At 46.2% G+C, this 19877-nt stretch overlaps 1 protein-coding gene across 3 annotated transcripts in view; it reads left to right on the top strand.

Annotated features, from left to right (window-relative positions):
- The window catches only part of LOC124615464 (kinectin-like), a 53712-nt gene that overhangs the window by 21957 nt on the left and 11878 nt on the right, over window positions 1–19877 (top strand). For all 3 annotated transcript variants that reach the window (XM_047143371.1, XM_047143373.1, XM_047143374.1), the window contains exons 3-5: window positions 5487–5664; window positions 15238–15338; window positions 15424–15590. In XM_047143371.1, the coding sequence (XP_046999327.1) occupies window positions 5487–5664; window positions 15238–15338; window positions 15424–15590 (446 nt within the window). The remainder of the gene's footprint in view (window positions 1–5486; window positions 5665–15237; window positions 15339–15423; window positions 15591–19877) is intronic.

Raw genomic sequence — 19877 nt, 5'->3', positions numbered from 1 at the left:
TTATGTTGTGTGTTTCGGAGAATGGGGGTCTTGGCCTCACCACCTGCACTGTGAAGAAGGTACAGACCTTTATAAAAAAACCTCAACCTCAAGGTGTGCTATGTGCTGAGGAGGCGAATGATGTAGAGGTAAAACAGTCTTTAGGGGGCAAACTCTGGGGCACCTCAGGCATGCAGGCCTCTGCCTGTGTTGACAGTAGTTTCCCTCAAGTCTCATGGGGTCCCTGTGGGACTGTGTCGTGGGGTCCCTGGGAACGCTCCACTTGCAACTGATGTCGTTCGGAAGCCGTCAGAAGTAGGCTTGCCACCTAAGCCACATACCACTCCACAACATCAGAAGCAAACTAAGCCATCCCCACAGCCCAGGCAACTGCCTCCTCCTGTCAGTAAAGAAAACATCCTTTGAAAAGTAGTTCTTTAGATTGACTAGCTCTCTCACTTTCTGATGGAGGCTATGCTCTTGAGGATATGGATTGCCAGAGAAACCAGAGAGCACGGAACTGGCTAACATTCCCCCTGACCTCTCTGGTAAATAACCACCTCCGAGGAATAAAGAAAAGAACCACCATCGCTAACCAATAGCTTCCACAGGAACTTCTGTGTTGCAGTGGAATTTGAATGGATATTGCTCAAATTTGGAAGAATTGCAGCTGCTGGTCCAGGAGAAACCTTTCTGCATCTGCTTACAAGAAACACTTCTTAAAGCCAGACACACCTGCATTATGGGGCTACCACGTATACAGGAAGGACGATACTACTGGAGACAGGGCTAAAGGTGGAGTGGCTATTTTCCTTGATGAGATGCCTCTCCTCTCCTATCCCTCTTACCATGACCATGCAAGCAATTGCTGTGAAAGTTCTCTCACCCTGTACTATCATAGTGTGTTCTTTGTACCTGCCCCCCCCCCCCCCCCCCCCAATGACTCTTTGGATGCGCACACACACTGCAGACCTCTTCCAAGCACTCCCATGCCCATTCCTCCTTGTGGGGGACTTCAAGGCCCACAATGTGCTGTGTGGCTGAGCTACTACTTGCTGCAGGGGTCGGATGATCGAGTGACTTGTCCATTCTGAGATTATCTGCCTTCTGAATGTGGGTCAGATGACTCACTTTTCCACAGCTATTGACCTTTGTTTTTGTTTTCCAGGTATTGCAGACGCAGTTCAGTGGGAAATGGCTCCAGATTTACATTCTAGTGACTACTTCATAGTGTGGATCCATCTGCAGACTAGGACTGTGGCCAACAGGAGACCACGCAGGTGGATGATAAAAGGGAAAATTGGTTACAGTACAGTCAACAGGCTATTTTTGAACGAAAGGATTGTGCACAGGAGGCAGTGGCCCATATCCCTCATGAGATCCATAGGGCTGCCACTGAGTCCATCCCCAGGCCTGTACCTTGGTGGAATGACGACTGTTGATTGATCAGGGCCCTGGTCCAATCCTTTCTCGAGAACTGGCGTTTTCCTTATCCCATTGGCGATGCCATGTCTGATTGGTATGTTCGGGAGAATTGTGTGCCCCAGGGCAGTGTCCTCAGTGTCACATTGTTTGCCATCGCTATCAATGGCATTTTCTCTGCCGTCAGGAGCCCTGTCAAATGATCTTTGTTCGTGGATGACTTTGCTATCTTCTACTCTTCCTCTGATCTTAAGACGACGATGACGCAGCTACAGCTGACCATTAGGAGGCTGGAAACCTGGACCCAGACAACTGGTTTTCAGTTCTCACCTGAGAAGACTCTGTGTCAATTTTAATAGTGCTTGTTGGAGTTTTAACCAACCAGAGCTTACAGTGGGGGACCGTATTTTACGTTTTCAAGACACTGTGTGCTTTGTAGGTTTATTATTTGACTTGGTATTAACATGGCTCCCACACTTGAAAGACTTACAAAGAGCTTCCAGTTGTTGAACATTTTGAAATGACTTTGTGGAAAAACTTGGGGAGCTGACAGGTCCCGCCTCCTGCAGTTTTATAGGGCATGTGTTCAATCACACTTAAACTATGGCAGCATGGTCTACTGATCAGCCCGTCCTTCCTACCTCCGCATGTTAGATGCTGTCCGCCATGAGTGCATTCGGATATCGACTGGAGTCTTTTGGACCAGCCCAGTTCAGTCTGTGAACCACCACTCTGGATTCAGCAACGTAGCCTTTTGGCCCGACAGGCACTGAAAATTTGCCACCTCAGTCATTGGCATGTAGTTCAGTGATCCAACGCATCTTCCAACGACTGTTCAGGAATTGACCTCAAGCGACCCAACCATTTGGTATACGTGCTACAGACTGTCTCAAGGATCTGGATCTCTCAGGCATGAAAATACACACACAAGGATGGAACTCACTGCCACCTTGGTGTCTTCAGAGGCTCAGTGATTTTAAGCTTGACACAATACATGAAAAGTTGTAATCCAGATTTGGATTTTACAGCTTTTGTTTTCGTCCATGTTAAGTATGTACCATAGCTTTATTGTTGTTTATACAGATGGATCCTAGCAGAGGAATACTCTCGGTTGTTCTGTTGTTTTCCCTGATAGGGTTTTGAAAGTGTGTCTTCCTGAACAATTTACAAATTATGATGCAGAGTTAAATGGCATTCTGATGGCACTGGAGAGGGTTCAGACATTACCGCAAGAGTTTTCTTTTCTGTTCTGACACACTTATTGCACTGCAAGCACTTCACCAAATGTATCTCGTAGACCCGCTGATTCAGCTCATCCATGACTCCTTACAGCAGCTCCAACGCCATGGCAAGGTAGTGATCTTTTGCTGGGTACCTGCCACATTGGGATACGTGGTCATGACATGGCGACAAAGCTGCCAAGGAAGCATGTTGGGATGGTGCTGCCAGTCAATGCCCCATCCTGTTGCACGCCATTATCTGACAGATGCATCATGCGCCAATGGTTGCAGGTGACTGACAACAAACTGCAGTCACTCAAATTGACCACAAAGGCTTGCAGACTTCATGTCAGCCTCGTCACTGGAAGGAGGTTTTGCTTACCAAAGTGTGCATTGGGCATAGCCCGTTCACACATAGCTTCCTCCTCTGGTGGGAGGATCCACCATTCTGTGAAGTTTGTGGCGTACCGCTTTCAGTTCAGCATATTGTGGCTACGTGTGTTCTGTATGCTGATATTAGGGCAGCCCTCGGTCTTGCTGGAGATCTGTCCACCATCCTCGCAGATACTGATACCAGTGTTACGAGTGGTGAAATTTTGTGTGAACTGTCAGGCCTCATCCCTAAACTGGTGGTGAAGGATGGCAGACTTTAATACATTATAAACTGCTCCGCATGTGGGGACAGCCTTCATCTCCACCAATGAGATTTGCATGTTGTCTTTTAGTCAGGGCGCTGATGACCGTGATGTCAAGTGTCCCCTCAACCCAAATTATCATCAGCTCTTACGTATAGTGATGGTTTTATTAGAGCAGTATTGGGCCTCATTTTATATTTTGCACAATTTGTTAGGACCACTTTGAAAGTTTAGTGGTGGCAGCTTGATAAGATATATCTCTTCAAATTTACTTTTGTATTTACAAAGTGGTAAGGCGAGGCTCATGCTGGGTGCACAAAACATGTTCAGCCAATCTCATGAGATCTGTAGCCAGAGCAACAACCCACAGTTGTCATACTGTGGAAACCCCCACCCACCCCCCACCACCAGTGAGGCATAGTGTAAGGTTTGTAGTCTTGCAAATGGAGTACTCCAGACGTGATATCAGTGACACCCTTTTCACTATTCCAACCAATGGCATCTAGTCCATTGTAGGGTCCCATGCTCCTATAGTCACAGATTGCAGAGAATTTACGTTCTACACTACACTACTACATAAAAGTTGCTGCATTAGAAAATTGTAGCGAAATACAGGAAGATCTGCAGCGGATAGGCACTTGGTGCAGGGAGTGGCAACTGACCCTTAACATAGACAAATGTAATGTATTGCGAATACATAGAAAGAAGGATCCTTTATTGTATGATTATATGATAGCGGAACAAACACTGGTAGCAGTTACTTCTGTAAAATATCTGGGAGTATGCGTACGGAACGATTTGAAGTGGAATGATCATATAAAACTAATTGTTGGTAAGGCGGGTACCAGGTTGAGATTCATTGGGAGAGTGCTTAGAAAATGTAGTCCATCAACAAAGGAGGTGGCTTACAAAACACTCGTTCGACCTATACTTGAGTATTGCTCGTCAGTGTGGGATCCGTACCAGGTCGGGTTGACGGAGGAGATAGAGAAGATCCAAAGAAGAGCGGCGCGTTTCGTCACTGGGTTATTTGGTAACCGTGATAGCGTTACGGAAATGTTTAATAAACTCAAGTGGCAGACTCTGCAAGAGAGGCGCTCTGCATCGCGGTGTAGCTTGCTCGCCAGGTTTCGAGAGGGTGCGTTTCTGGATGAGGTATCGAATATATTGCTTCCCCCTACTTATACTTCCCGAGGAGATCACGAATGTAAAATTAGAGAGATTAGAGCGCGCACCGAGGCTTTCAGACAGTCGTTCTTCCCGCGAACCATACGCGACTGGAACAGGAAAGGGAGGTAATGACAGTGGCACGTAAAGTGCCCTCCGCCACACACCGTTGGGTGGCTTGCGGAGTATCAATGTAGATGTAGATGTAGATAAAAGGGTGCTGCTGAACACTATCTCCACAGAACCATTTGGATGGCACAAAACCTTGCTGATAAGCATACTTCCAGTTTTTCCCTTCATTAAGTCTTCTCTCACATATTTACAGGCTCAAGGCTGTTAAGCCCTATTCTAATGTCTACTTAAGTAGGAAATAAATTGTTTGAACTGCAGCAGTTACTGGGCCTCTCGTTTGGTACTGTTACTGGTGCTTATGTCGGCTGAGGCATATAGTATGTTCCAGTTTAATGATCTGTTCCCTTAAAGACATATCTTGGAATTTGATAGTGAAGTTTTTTAGCACTCTCTCCAGTCCTGGGCTAGCACATGTTTTCATTAGTCATTACATTGCAGAGTCGGCATAATTTGTGATCATTTTTGTTGATACCATTTCATGACATTGGATCTTCATCAGTGCAGTCCAAATCACCTACTTACTTTGAGTGATCTAGACTACAAATGTGTGGTGACTAAATCTGTAATTACTTTGCTGTTAAGCACCAGTCTCATTGCCTTATGCTTTCCTGATTAAACTGTATGCACAAACACTCTCTTGAGATAGTTTGTTGACATATGCCTTGTCATGAGATACATTGTGACCTGTTCCATGGACCAAAGAAAAATAAGTGTTAGTGTGTCCTTAGCCTGTGTGCATTCGGACTTTTCTTTCCGCATGTGTTAACTGATCACGAGTATGACGGCAGTAAAACCATCAGTGCCCTGGTCTCAATGGCCACGTTATTCCCTCAAACATTATTTTAAGTAATTTTTTAAAGCATTAATGTTTTTAAAACAAAACAAAAAATTGATGTGTAATTGTTTGATATGAATCTGTTTAATATTGCAGTTCCCACATGAGTGGTTAAAAGAAAAGCTTGGGAGCAGGTATGAAGTGCCACATACTGTATCAGCTGAAGCAATAGAAACTTTGACAAAACTGAAGGAAATAAACTTAGAATCTGATAAAGATGCTGATCAGATAATTATGTACCTTGAGAAATTAACCAAGGAAATTAAATCTGAAGGTGAAGTTGAATTACTGTTTTGAAGCTCTAGTATCAGTAGGGCTTTTTCTTTTAATAAACTTGTCAAGAGTCATTGTTGAAAAGGTTTTGCTTGCAACACAAAACCTTGGTAACTTAGTTTAAGTTTTTAGTAGTAATGTTTTTTCCTTCTTTGATTTATTAAATTAAGAAATTGTTTAATTACATTTTATTTTGTTAGCTTTACACATGACTGGATATTTTTAAACTTTATTTTTAAATGTGAATCTGAATTTTATTGCACTAAAACACTGCATGTATGACTAATGTATAATAAAATATAATAGGCATTAAGCATTGTGTGAAAACTTTGTAAACCTCAGCATCTGCAGCAGCGAATATCACACCTGTGCAATACTAAATCAACAAATTGCACAAAGATTGTGTTTTTCATTCCTGATAATATCTAGCATCACCAGCTGTAAGAACTTAGTTGGTTAATTTTGTGCATTGAAAACAGGTGTGAGTAGACTAGATATCTTTATTCAGTAATGGTTTTAACTGGTATCCTGAACATAATTAGTTATTCATGAGCCTCTCTCTCTTCTCCTGGACTAAGGAACAGCTTCTTGTGTGTGCTGTGTACTCCCTCTGCAGCAGAAACAAATAGAGGAGAGCAGTAGCCCCCCCCCCCCCCTCCTCCTCCTCCTGGCAGGTCAGGGGGTTAGAATAGGTCCAAGGTATTCCTGCCTGTCATAAGAGGTGACTAAAAGGAGTCTCACATGTTTCGGCCTTTGTGATGGTCCCCTGTAGGGTTTGAGCACTATTTTTCAAAACTTTCCCAAAGAGCAAGCCAATTGGGGAAGGGCGCCTTACATGCTGCATAGTGTCTATCGTGCGCTGAGACTACTCACGTCCTTCGTTAACATGGATCTGCACTTTCGCTCATTCTCAAGCTGTTGGGCGAGGTCACCCTCCTGGGTGCATCTTCCTCCATCCTCTGCGCAGTATCGCTTCCTGTGCTGTCGACGATAATGGACTTCGTAGCTTATTTGCACCTGATATCCAGCATGGTAGCTCATCTGCCGTGGTGGGGCCGCCATGTACCCTGTTGGTTATAGCCCTCTGACCACACAGGGATCGCTCTGTTGATGCATGCACCATTAACTCGCCACATACGCCGAGTAGTAAATGCCAGGCACCCTGGGGCATTGGGACTCCCAGCAATGGCCATTCTGGCAGGTGGCCTTTGCTGCAGCTGGGTGGTGCCTGTGGGGAGGGCCCGTGGTCAGAGTGGGTGGCATCAGGGCGGATGACATGCCGTGAAGTGAAGTGTAGTATGTCATACCTTGCTGGTGGTCAAACACCAGCAGTCTTTAAGCAGTCAAGGTCTAACTTCAATGCCAAGAAATAAGACTCCAAATAGTCTCTCCCCCCCCCCCCCCCCCCCCCCCACCTCCACCCTCCCCCCTGGCCGCACCATGGGAGAAATGCCAGGCTAAGGATGGAAGCAAAACTTATTCACCCCAGTACTTTGTATGTACAAGAGTTGATAGGGAATCTTTCTTGTCAATGAAACCTCAGTTTTTTGTGCAGCATTGATAGGACAAGTTTGGGGAGGTGGGGGGGCTTGTCTGAAATGCAGTCATGGTCAGTCTTGATCAAAACAGCACGCTCTGCCCAGTCACAAGCACTACTTGCCTGTGACAAGCTGGGGGACGTTTCTGTTTCCAACATCTCCATAAGAACTTAAATATGGTCCAGGGTATCAATTTCACAGGTACCTTCTTTTGCAGTCTGATGAATAGCTGCACTCCAATTTAGAGTGGCAAGGTATCCATTTCTTCCAGAGCTTCCACCAGGATCTGAGGGATAATCAGGTTGCCACTGGTGCCTTCATCTTGGCTTTAAAGTGACACACATTACCTGAGGAGGTCAGGGGGACGGTATACCACTGTGATGTAAAGCCATATATCCCTCCCCGATGTGATGCTTCAAGTGCTGGAAGTTCGGCCATGTCTTCCCGCTTTACTTCCAGCGTCACCTGTCGGGATTGTGGACATCCTTCACATCCCAATATTCCCTGTGCCCCACCTCCCATCTGTGTCAACTGCGGAGAGCACCATTCACCTTGCTTGCCAGACTGCAGGATTCTCCAGAAAGAAAACAATAATGGAATACATGAAACTGGACTGACTGACCTGCACTGTGGCTAAGAGAAAAGGAGAGGCTACATCCTGTGCATATGACGTCAACCTACAACGCCGCTACTACAGTGATTCTACCACCTTCCATTCCACCACGTACAGTTGGCTGTCGGAGCTGTCAGACTCCACCTGCCCCCTTGAGGGTGGGGGGCACTTCCCTCCCTGTTGTTCCTGCGCATCCTACTTTAGAAGCAAAACCCTCCCGACAATTGGGGGACATCAGTCCCTATTTCTCAGTCGGAGAAGCGTAAGTCTTCTGTGGCTCCTCTTGCAAGGAAGGGATCCCTTGGGTCACTCCCTTCCTGGGTTCCTACCAGTGGCAAAGCTGACACCTGCCAATGGCTGAAGCAACCACAGGTCATAGGGCTTCATGGTCCTCCTCAGTGCCTGAGACTGAATCGCAGGAGCCCTCTCAGCTGGACAAACATAAGGAGCAGAAAGAAAAACCTAAAAAGAAAGACCCACAAGAACCAAGGCACTGCAGTGGCACCCACATCACCACTACCTAAAAGTTGTCTGAGAATGAGGTGGTGATTCTGGCGTCCACTTAGGACCTAGATATTGCTGGGCCCTCAGACACAATGGACATCAATCACAGAGGTACTCATCTGATGGCAGCAGGTGACCATGAGGCAGTCTATGCCTCAGGGAGTGTTTCATGCCTTCCCAGTCTCATGATCACGTAATCCTCCAGTAGAATTGCGGCAGTTTTTTCCACCACCTGGCTGAGTTACGGCAACTGTTAAGCTTTACACCTGCTTTCTGCATTGCCCTCCAGGAAACCTGGTTCCCGTCAATGCGGACCCCTGCCCTCTGCGGCTATAAGGGATATTACAGGAACTGTAGTGCTAGACTGTCAGGTGGAGTTTGCATTTATGTGCTAAACTCATTATGTAGGGAACCTGTACCCATTCAAACCCCTCTTGAAGCTGTGGCTGTCAGGATAAGATAAGGATGATGCAGGAAATAAATATCTGCAACTTGTATCTCCCTCCAGATGGTGTGGTACCCCTGAGCGTATTGGCTGCACTGATTGATCAACTCCCTAAACCTTTCCAGTTTTTGGGAGGTTTTAACGCCCATAACCCCTTGTCGGGTGGCACTGTGCTTACTGGCTGAGGCAGAGATGTCAAAAATTTACTGTCACAACTCGAACTCGACCTCGACCTCTGCCTCTTAAATACTGGTGCCCCCACACATTTCAGTGTGGCACATGGCACATATTCGGCCATTGATCTCTCGGTTTGCAGTCCTGGCTTTTTCCCATCTATCCACCTGTGGGGTAGTGACCACTGCCCCATCTTCCTGTCACTCCCCTGGTGTCATGCCCACGGATGCCTAACCAGATGAGCTAAAACAAGTCAGACTGGCAAGCCTTCACCTCTGATGTCACCCTGAATCTCCCCCACATGGTGCTATCGATGTTGTTGAGCAGGTCACTACAACAATTGTTTCTGCGGAGGAAAACCTTATCCCTCATTCTTTAGGGGGCCTCTAGTGAAAGACACTCCCTCGGTGGTCACCGAAAGTCACTGAGGCAATTGCAGAACATTGGCTAGCTCTACAGAGACATTACATAATGGTAAGACAAAGATTTAGGAACCAGGTTTTAAATTGTAAGACATTTCCAGGGGCAGATGTGGATTCTGACCACAATCTATTGGTTATGAACTGAAGATTGAAACTGAAGAAACTGCAAAAAGGCGGGAATTTAAGGAGATGGGACCTGGATAAACTGAAAGAACCAGAGGTTGTACAGAGTTTCAGGGAGAGCATAAGGGAACAATTGACAGGAATGGGGGAAAGAAATACAGTAGAAGAAGAATGGGTAGCTCTGAGGGATGAAGTAGTGAAGGCAGCAGAGGATCAAGTAGGTAAAAAGACGAGGGCTAATAGAAATCCGTGGGTAACAGAAGAAATATTGAATTTAATTGATGAAAGGAGAAAATATAAAAATGCAGTAAATGAAGCAGGCAAAAAGGAATACAAACGTCTCAAAACTGAGATCGACAGGAAGTGCAAAATGGCTAAGCAGGGATGGCTAGAGGACAAATGTAAGGATGTAGAGGCTTGTCTCACTAGGGGTAAGATAGATACTGCCTACAGGAAAATTAAAGAGACCTTTGGAGAGAAGAGAACCACTTGTATGAATGTCAAGAGCTCAGATGGAAACCCAGTTCCAAGCAAAGAAGGGAAGGCAGAAAGGTGGAAGGAGTATATAGAGGGTCTATACAAGGGCGATGTACTTGAAGACAATATTATGGAAATGGAAGAGGACGTAGATGAAGATGAAATGGGAGATAAGATACTGTGCGAAGAGTTTGACAGAGCACTGAAAGACCTGAGTCGAAACAAGGCCCAGGGAGTAGACAACATTCCATTAGAACTACTGATGGCCTTGGGAGAGTCAGTCATGACAAAACTATACTATCTGGTGAGCAAGATGTATGAGACAGGCGAAATACCCACAGACTTCAAGAAGAATATAATAATTCCAATCCCAAAGAAAGCAGGTGTTGACAGATGTGAAAATTACCGAACTATCAGTTTAATAAGTCACAGCTGCAAAATACTAACGCGAATTCTTTACAGACGAATGGAAAAACTGGTAGAAGCGGACCTCGGGGAAGATCAGTTTGGATTCCGTAGAAATGTTGGAACACGTGAGGCAATACTAACCTTACGACTTATCTTAGAAGAAAGATTAAGAAAAGGCAAACCTACATTTCTAGCATTTGTAGACTTAGAGAAAGCTTTTGACAACGTTAACTGGAATACTCTCTTTCAAATTCTGAAGGTGGCAGGGGTAAAATACAGGGAGCGAAAGGCTATTTACAATTTGTACAGAAACCAGGTGGCAGTTATAAGAGTCGAGGGGCATGAAAGGGAAGCAGTGGTTGGGAAAGGAGTGAGACAGGGTTGTAGCCTCTCCCCGATGTTATTCAATCTGTATATTGAGCAAGCAGTAAAAGAAACAAAAGAAAAATTCGGAGTAGGTATTAAAATCCATGGAGAAGAAATAAAAACTTTGAGGTTCGCCGATGACATTGTAATTCTGTCAGAGACAGCAAAGGACTTGGAAGAGCAGTTGAACGGAATGGACAGTGTCTTGAAAGGAGGATGTAAGATGAGCATCAACAAAAGCAAAACCAGGATAATGGAATGTAGTCAAATTAAATCGGGTGATGCTGAGGGGATCAGATTAGGAAATGAGACACTTAAAGTAGTAAAGGAGTTTTGCTATTCAGGGAGTAAAATAACTGATGATGGTCGAAGTAGAGAGGATATAAAATGTAGACTGGCAATGGCAAGGAAATCGTTTCTGAAGAAGAGAAATTTGTTAACATCGCGTATAGATTTAATTGTCAGGAAGTCGTTTCTGAAAGTATTTGTATGGAGTGTAGCCATGTATGGAAATGAAACATGGACGATAACCAGTTTGGACAAGAAGAGAATAGAAGCTTTCGAAATGTGGTGCTACAGAAGAATGCTGAAGATAAGGTGGGTAGCTCACGTAACTAATGAGGAGGTATTGAATAGGATTGGGGAGAAGAGAAGTTTGTGGCACAACTTGACTAGAAGAAGGGATCGGTTGGTAGGACATGTTTTGAGGCATCAAGGATCACAAATTTAGCATTGGAGGGCAGCGTGGAGGGTAAAAATCGTAGAGGAGACCAAGAGATCAATACACTAAGCAAATTCAGAAGGATGTAGGTTGCAGTAGGTACTGGGAGATGAAGCAGCTTGCGCAGGATAGAGTAGCATGGAGAGCTGCATCAAACCAGTCTCAGGACTGAAGACCACAACAACAACAACAACAACAACAACAGAGACATAAGTGGCACCCTTCCCTAGAGCATCTAATAGACTTTAAGCAGTTTTGTGCACACATTAGCCAGCTTATAAAACGACGGAAACGGGAGTGGGAGGGTGCATGTCAACCACTGGGTGCGATACATCACCTTCTCGAGTCTGGACAAAGATCAGACATCTTTTTGGGTACCAGACCCCAACAGGGCATTAACATCAATGGCGTGTTATCTACCAATGTAATAACAGAGCACTTTGCTGAATACTATGCTGAAGCCTCTGCTTCAGGAAACTACCCCCAGCCTTTCGCAATAGAAGAGCACTTTGCTGAATACTATGCTAAAGCCTCTGCTTCAGGAAACTACCCCCAGCCTTTCGCACCGTCAAACAGTGGATGGAAAACAGTCCTCTCATTCACTACACGCAACAGTGAATCTTAAAATGCCCCATTTACAGAGTGGGAGCTCCTCAGCACCTTTGCACATTGCCCCAACACAGCTCCTGGGCAGGATCGGATCCACTGTCAGATGATTAAACATCTCTCGTCTGACTAAAAGCAACATCTCCTCGTCATCTTCATCTGGATCTGCTGCGATGGCATCTTTCCATCACAGTGGTGGGAGAGCACCATCATTCCGGTGCTCAGACCCGGTCAAAATCTGCTTGATGTGGAAAGCTACCTGCCCATCAGCCTCGCCTATTTTCTTTGGTCTTTGTAAGCTGCTGGCACGTATGGTGTGTCGGCGGTTGTGTTGGGTCCTGGAGTCTTGTGGCCTACTGGCTCCATGTCAGGGCGGCTTCTGCCAGTGTCGCTCTACCACCGATAACCTTGTGTCCCTCAACTACCATCCGAACAGGCTTTTCCCGATGCCAACATCTGGTTGCTGTCTTTTTTGACTTGTGTAAAGCATACCAGACAACCTGGTGACATTGTATGAGTGGGGTCCCCGGGGTATGCTCCTGATTTTTCTTTTTTTTTTTTATTTTTTTTTTATTTATTTTTTTTTTTTTTTTATCCAGAACTTCCGGTCACTCCGTACTTTAAGTGTCTCCCATAGTTCGCCCATTATTCAGGAGAACGGCGTTAAACAGGGCTCTGTATTGAGTGTGTCTCTATTTTTAGTGACTATTAACGGTCTAGCAGTAGCTGTAGGGCCATTGGTCTCACCTTCTCTGTATGTGAATGACTTCTGTATTTCGTACTGCTCCTCCAGTACTGGTGTTGCTGAGCGGCGCCTACAGGAAGCTGTGTCGTGCAGTTCATCCAGAACCAGAACATTACCTTAACAACGATCCAGTCACTGTAGTGGACACATATAGATCTTTAGAACTGGTTTTTGACCCCTAATTGACTCTGCTTCCTCACCTTTGTCAGCTTAAGCGGAAGTGCTGGCAGCACCACAATGCCCTCTGCTGCCTGAGCAACACAAATTGGGGTGCAGATCGCTCTACACTGCTGCAGCTCTACAGAGGCCTTCTTCAAGCCCGCCTTGACTATGGGAGCCTGGTTTACGGTTCGGCAGTGCCCTCAGCATTGTGTTTACTCGACCCAGTGCACCACTGTGGTGTTGGCCTAGCGACAGGAACTTCTAGAACGAGTCCGGTGACCAGTGTCCCGGTGGAGGCTGGAGTCCCTCCATTGAAGGTTAGGCGTGCAAAACTGCTTGCCAGCTACATTGCACATGTTCGTAGTTTTCGTGCGCATCCAAATTACTGTCACCTTTTTCCAACCATGACGGTTCGTCTTCCACATCGGCGGCCCAGGTCAGTGCTTAAGATTGCGGTTCATGTCCGGTCCCTACTGTCGGAACTCGAGTCCTTCCCATTACCACCTCTCCTCGACGTCCATTCACATACACGTCCTTGGTGTACACTTCAGCCGCAGATTCTTCTAGACCTTTCGCATGGCCCTAAGGACTCTGTTAATCCTGCAGCTCCGTTATCACTTCCTCTCAGTTCTCGACATGTACTGGGGCAATGAAGTGGTTTAGATTGATGGCTCAATGGCTGACGGTCACGTAGGCTTTGTATATGTTCATGGAGGACATATTGAACAGCACTCCTTGTCAGGTGGCTGCAGTGTTTTCACTGCAGAGCTGGCGACCATGTCTCGTGCTATTGAGCACATTCACTCGTGCCCTGGCGAGTCATTTCTCCTGTGTACTGACTCCTTGAGCAGCCTACAAGCTATCAACCAGTGCTACCCTTGCCATCATTTGGTAGCGTCCATTCACGAGTCCATCTATGCCCTGGAATGGTCCCGTCGTTCAGTGGTGTTTCTGTGGACCCCAGGACACGTCGGAATCCCTGGCAATGAACTTGCCGACAGGCTACACAGGAACAGCTTCTGGAGATAAGCATCTCCGAAACTGACCTGCGTTCTGTCTTATGCTGCAGGGTTTTTCAGCTTTGGGAGATGGAATGGCATAACAGTATGCACAACAAACTGCGTGTCATTAAGGAGACTATGAATGTGTGGAGGTCTTCCATGCGGTTCTCTTGTAGGTAATCAGTTGTCCTCTGCCGGCTCCACATTGACCATAGGGGGCTAACGCATGGTTACCTCCTCCATCTTGAGGATCCACCTCGGTGTCGCTGTGGCTCACAAATCACGGTCGTCCACCTCTTGCTGGAGTGCCCACTTTTAGCCACTCTGCAACGGACTTTTAACTTTTCCAGCACGCTACCTTTGGTGTTGGGCGACAATGCCTCAACAGCAGTTTTAGTTTTACGTTTTATTCATGAGGGCGGCTTTTATCATTTGATCTAAGTTTTAGCGCATGTCCTTTGCCCCCGTGTCCTCCACCCTAGTGCCTTCAGGGTGGAGGTTTCACTGTGTGGCAGAGTGGCTGGCTTCTCCTTTTCATTCTCATCGCCAGCCAGCCATGGTAATCTGCTCTCTTGTTTTGATCCCTTCTACATGTTTCTTGCATCTCTGTGTGGTTTTTTGTCAATTGTAGTGCTTGTTGCCCTTTTGTCATCCTTGTGGTGTTCTCCTTTCTTCCAGCTGTGTTTTGTATGTCTCGATTATTTTACTCCCACCCTTGTGGAATTATTTCAATCAGAATGAGGACCGATAACCTAGCAGTTTGGCCACTACCCCCCCTCCCCCCAACCAACCAGAGCCGTAGCCTGGGTTAGGTAGCCCAGGCAAGCAGCATGATGACTGTTGTGAAAGAAGGGCAGTGATGTTCCATTTAAGAATTTGTTCCCTGGATAGAAAAGGAGTACAGTATCTCTCAACAGATGTGTGTCATACTGAGTAAATGGTACCTTGGTTTTGAGAGGTGATGAGAAGCTGGCGTAACTTAGTTTACTTAAGTTCCACTTTTTTCATGGAAATTACGTTCCAATGGGACATGGCAGTTCAGATTATAGTTGTACTTGTATAAATGTCTTTGCCTGGAAGCATTTCTTGGTAATTTTTAGTAACTCCTCAGAATTGTAAAAGTACAGAATACTGGGCAGACAAACTAATTTTGAACTTTTGAGACAACTGTAAAGTGAGACAAGATTAATCCTATTGGTGTACAATACAGTATCTATTCGTGGTAAGATAATGATGAAAATATTTTCGGTTTGATTTCCATATTTTCAGATGAGAAAATCCAGTCTGTTTTGAAAAAGCTTGGTCTCAGTGTATGTGATTTGGAAGAGAAATCAAAGGATGCATTGGAGGATCTTGTTGCCTATCAGATGGTGGGTAGATGCGACTTTCTTCTCTTTTAGAGGTTCTGTAGTGTGAAAGAAATAACAGTAGATTAACATTTACTTGTTCCTCCAGAAATACAACCTTAGAGATATCAGTAAAACAACGATGTTGCTTGACAGAGTTGAAAGGATGCAGAAGGAAGCAGAAGAAGCCAGGTCTTCAGCTTGCTTGAAGAGAGAAAAAGAGAGATTAAATTTTATGACAGAGCGCTTGCAAAATGCAACGGAAGAGTTAGAAATGTATGTAATACCATCTTAAATATGACAATGTTGAGTGCTAATTTATTCAGTGAATGTGTATAACCCCCTCCCTCCCCCCCCCCCCCCCCCCCCCCCCCCCCCCCCCCCCCCCCCCCCACCCACCCCCCCCCCCCCCCTCTCTCTCTCTTCTCTCTCTCTCATCTCTCTCTCTCTCTCTCTCTCTCTCTCTCTCTCTCTCTCTCTCTCTCTCTCTGCGTGCGTGCGTGCATGCGTTTCTCCCTTCCATGCTGCATGTCTCTTCGTGCTATTCTTTTTTTCCCTTCCCTTTGGAATATGTCTGGGGTGTTTATGGAATGTTCTGCATTGTCTGTCACTGACATAAGGACTGTCTCACCACTGTTTTCTCAATCCCTTTTACTTTTTGTTTCCCTGCTCCTTTTGTTCCTCAGCTTCAGCATTTGAGGTTCCTGTTTTTCCTCTTACTCTATGTGCCCTCCTGACACGTGCCTGACATGTAACGGTTGACTGGGTAACACATACAACTCTGGGTCAACATGTAGAGTTTGCACGTACCTCGTGGTACAAATCAGGACCAGGAAGCGGCGATTGCCTGAGCTGAAACCTTCCCAAATTTCCGATTGGTCCCTTGGTCAGGTGTTCGGGAGGTGTGACCTGAGGCATGACCTAAAGCGGGTGTACCCCCTTATGGAGGAGGCCCCCATTTGAAAGGAGTGTGCCATTGGAGACACTGCAATCATGGGGATTTTCTTGCAATGAGCCAATCATCTTCCCAAGCAGTCTACGAAACATAAACATAATGAGGCTAACAATTGAAAGACCTTCCCAGCTAGACAACAGTTCCGTGTGGTCTCATGTACTGCTAACAGTCAGTCCTTTGCCAAGTAAATCCGTTCATTATTCAGAAAGGTGATGATGCAATTGCCGGCTTGCGGAAACCTGCTCCTGATTACAGAATGGCACTTTGCTTTTGGAGACTGCTTCTGATTCTTAAGCACAAAAACTGGTGTGTCTAGGCCCATCGGACTTTGAATTCTTCCTGTGGAATAATTTACACCAGGCTGCTTGACGGTCTGAGGCTGAAATCCAATCTTACTTTTCTGGTCAGGGTGTCATTGCTGTCCATAGAGCGATGGAAAAGGTAGATTCCTCCTTAGGGCCCACCCACACTCTTTTTCACCTTTGATAGAGGAGGCTTCTGTCAGAGATCAAAGCAGGCTATGAAATTCAAAGTCCAGCCATACATTCCAAACTCAAAGCACTGCTACCAGTGTCATTGTTTCAACTGCACTAGAATGTCTTGTCGACAGATGGCCAAATGTGTGACCTGCCGTAGGGATGTGCATGAGGGTGATTGTCTGCCTCCTCCTCCCTGCTGCATCAACTGCAGTGGTGGCCATGCCTCCTCCTCTCAGGATTGTCCCGTGTTCCTTGATGAGCAGGCTGTCACAGAGAACCTGGTAAAGACAAAAGTGCCTTACCCAGTCGTTCGCAAGTTATTGGCTAGTTCCAAACCCTGTGTTCTCCCGTCTGGTGCCTATAGTTCTGTTCTTGGTACTCCTCGCTCCATGAAGGACATGGCCACGAAGATGTGACCTCCAATTCAGCTCTGAGGTTATGAAATTGCCCATTGTCAAGGTAGCATTGCGCCCGCCCAGCTGTGCAACAAGCTGTCAAACTCTCAACTCAAGGGCAAAGCCACCAGCTACAAAACTGGTAGGCCGGAAAGGACAGTGGTAGTACTCATGTGAAGACGTCCTACGTCCCTCCAGCCATACAACACCTGAGTCGCCCTCTAATCAGAAAGGCTAGAAGTCCACCAAAGGCAAATGGTCTTCCCCTTCGTCGACTTGAAGACTCTCTTCGACAATGCTGCCATGTGATTCCTTAACCCGGCCAGCCTGCATGTCGCCGGTGTGCACCACCAACTGGTTTTTTAGTGTTGGACTATACAGACAGCACAAGCAAGCCAGTGCTTTTGTGGACCCCCTGGAGCAGGATCCTTCTAGGTCTGTGCCCTGTAGCAGTGACTCTACACAGGCTGTACTTGGCAGGCACCAAGGTGACCTACCTACATCTCATGACTCTCCTCCAATGTAACATTCGCGGTCTTTGGTCCCACAAAGAGGATTTACGGCTGCCTTTAGCATCACAGTGTCCCCTTGTACTCTGCCTTCAGCAAACGAAATAGTGCTCTCATGAACACTTTGTGCTTTCACATTTATTCCCGGTTCGTTTTGACCTTCCCTTGAAGGCAGCATTCCCTCTCCTGGGGCGTCATGCTGCTCATATGGGGCGACATTCATAGTCAACCCATCTCCCTGACTACCCATCTTCAAGCTGTTGTAGTTTGCTTTTTCTTCATCATCTTAAGTTCCCCCTCTGTACCATTTATGTGCCTCTGTCATTCGATGTCACCAGGGCAGACTTCCTTCAGCTTATTGGGCAGCTACCTCCCCCATTTCTGCTACTCAGTGGCTTTAATGCGCATCTTCCCCGTTGGGATTCTCCCAGAACCTGTCAGAGGTGCAATCTTGGCTGATCTTATTAATCAACTCATCTTCTGCGTTAACACTGGAGCACCCATTTTCCTTTCAGACACCTCGCACACTATTCCTATTTCGACCTATCCCTTTGCACTGCCCAGCTTGCCCATCATCTTGAGGGGTCTGTTCTTTCTGATGCCTACTCGAACGACCATTTCCCATGTGCTACCAGTTTGCTGATTCCTACTCCACCTGCGTGCACACCCAAATGGCAGCTTACTAAGGCTGACTGGGAGCTTCACTCCTCCCTGTTTACCTACAAAGAAAAAGATTTACCCAGTTGTGATGACCAGGTGGAGTATCTCATAACCATTATCCTTATTGCTGGGAACATTCCATTCGTCGCACTTCCTTTTTACCGTGCTGTGTCCCAGTTCCTTGGTGGAACACCAGAATTCACACCCGGAGACGTGCACTCTGCATTTTTAACAGCCATTCTACGATGGCGAGCCACATTAATTATAAACAGATTCATGCAAAGTGTCATGTTCTTCGGGATAACAAAAAAGCTAGCTGGATTTCATCCATTAGTTCTTTTAACAGTTCCACCCCTTCCTCTGTCATGTGGGCCAACCTCAGACGGCTCTCTGGGACAAAGATCCATTCGGCAATTTCCGGCCTGACAGTAGCAGACAGTGATTTTGAGGAAGTTTAGAGCTCCTCCCATCATCACCCTGCCTTCCTCCATCAAAAATGAGGGGGCGACTCGTGCGATACCCTTCTCTTTTTAGAATTGCGAGTGCCACAATGCCGCCTTTATTATGAGGGAGCTAGATTGTGCTCTGTTCATCCTGATCCTCCACCCCAGGGTCAGACAGTGTCAACATTTAGATGTTGCAGCACCTTTCTCTTGGGGGCAAGCCCTTTCTGCTGAACATGTACAACCGCATATGGGCAGAGGGCACATTTCCCGGACTTTAGTGTGAAGCCACTGTCATACCCATATCTAACGCCAGTAAGGACAAAAACTACTTTCTAGCTACCGCCCCATCTCTCTCTCTCTCACCAGCTTCGTTTGCAAGGTGATGTTATGTATGATTCATGCCTTGCTGGTTTGGTGGCTCGAGTCTCGTAATTTACTGATGAATGCACAATATGGATTTAGAGTGCGGAGATGTGCAGTTGACTATCTTGTTGCTTTGTCCACCCATGTCATGAAGGGTTTTCTGCAGAAATCCCAGACAGTGGCCATGTTTTTCGATTTGGAGAAGGCCTACGACACCTGCTTGAGAACTTGTATCCACTGTACTATTTACACATAGGACTTCTGTGGCTGCCTCACCTGTTTCCTGTAGGCACTTTTAAATGATAGTTTTCAAGGTGCATATGGGTTCTGCCATGTCGGACAGGACATCTTTGTCCAGGAACGTGGTGTACCTCAGGGTTCCATCCTGAGCGTTGTTCCCTTTGCTACCACCATTAACCCTATAATGGCCCGTCTCCCAGTGGGCATCTCCAGCTCCCTTTTTGTTGGCAATTTTACCATCTATTGCAGTTCTCCACGGACCTATCTCACTGAGCAGCTTCTTAAGTGGTGTCATGATTGTCTTTACTCCGACAATGGCTTTAGTGTTTCCACTGGCAAAACCGTCTGTATGAATTTCTGGCAGTGCAATTGGTTTATCCCAACATTTTATATCTTGAGCCTGTTGCCCTTCCATTCATTGACGCTACGAAGTTCCTGCACCTCATGCTTGATAGGAAACAATCTTGGTCCACCCATGTGCCTTACCTGGTGGCCTGCTGTACGCGATTCCTCAAT

Source organism: Schistocerca americana, chromosome 5 (assembly GCF_021461395.2).
Source record: "Schistocerca americana isolate TAMUIC-IGC-003095 chromosome 5, iqSchAmer2.1, whole genome shotgun sequence".
Classification (NCBI taxonomy): domain Eukaryota; kingdom Metazoa; phylum Arthropoda; class Insecta; order Orthoptera; family Acrididae; genus Schistocerca; species Schistocerca americana.
Note: the sequence above shows the minus strand (reverse complement) of the source record. Positions and strands in the feature narration are given on the sequence as shown.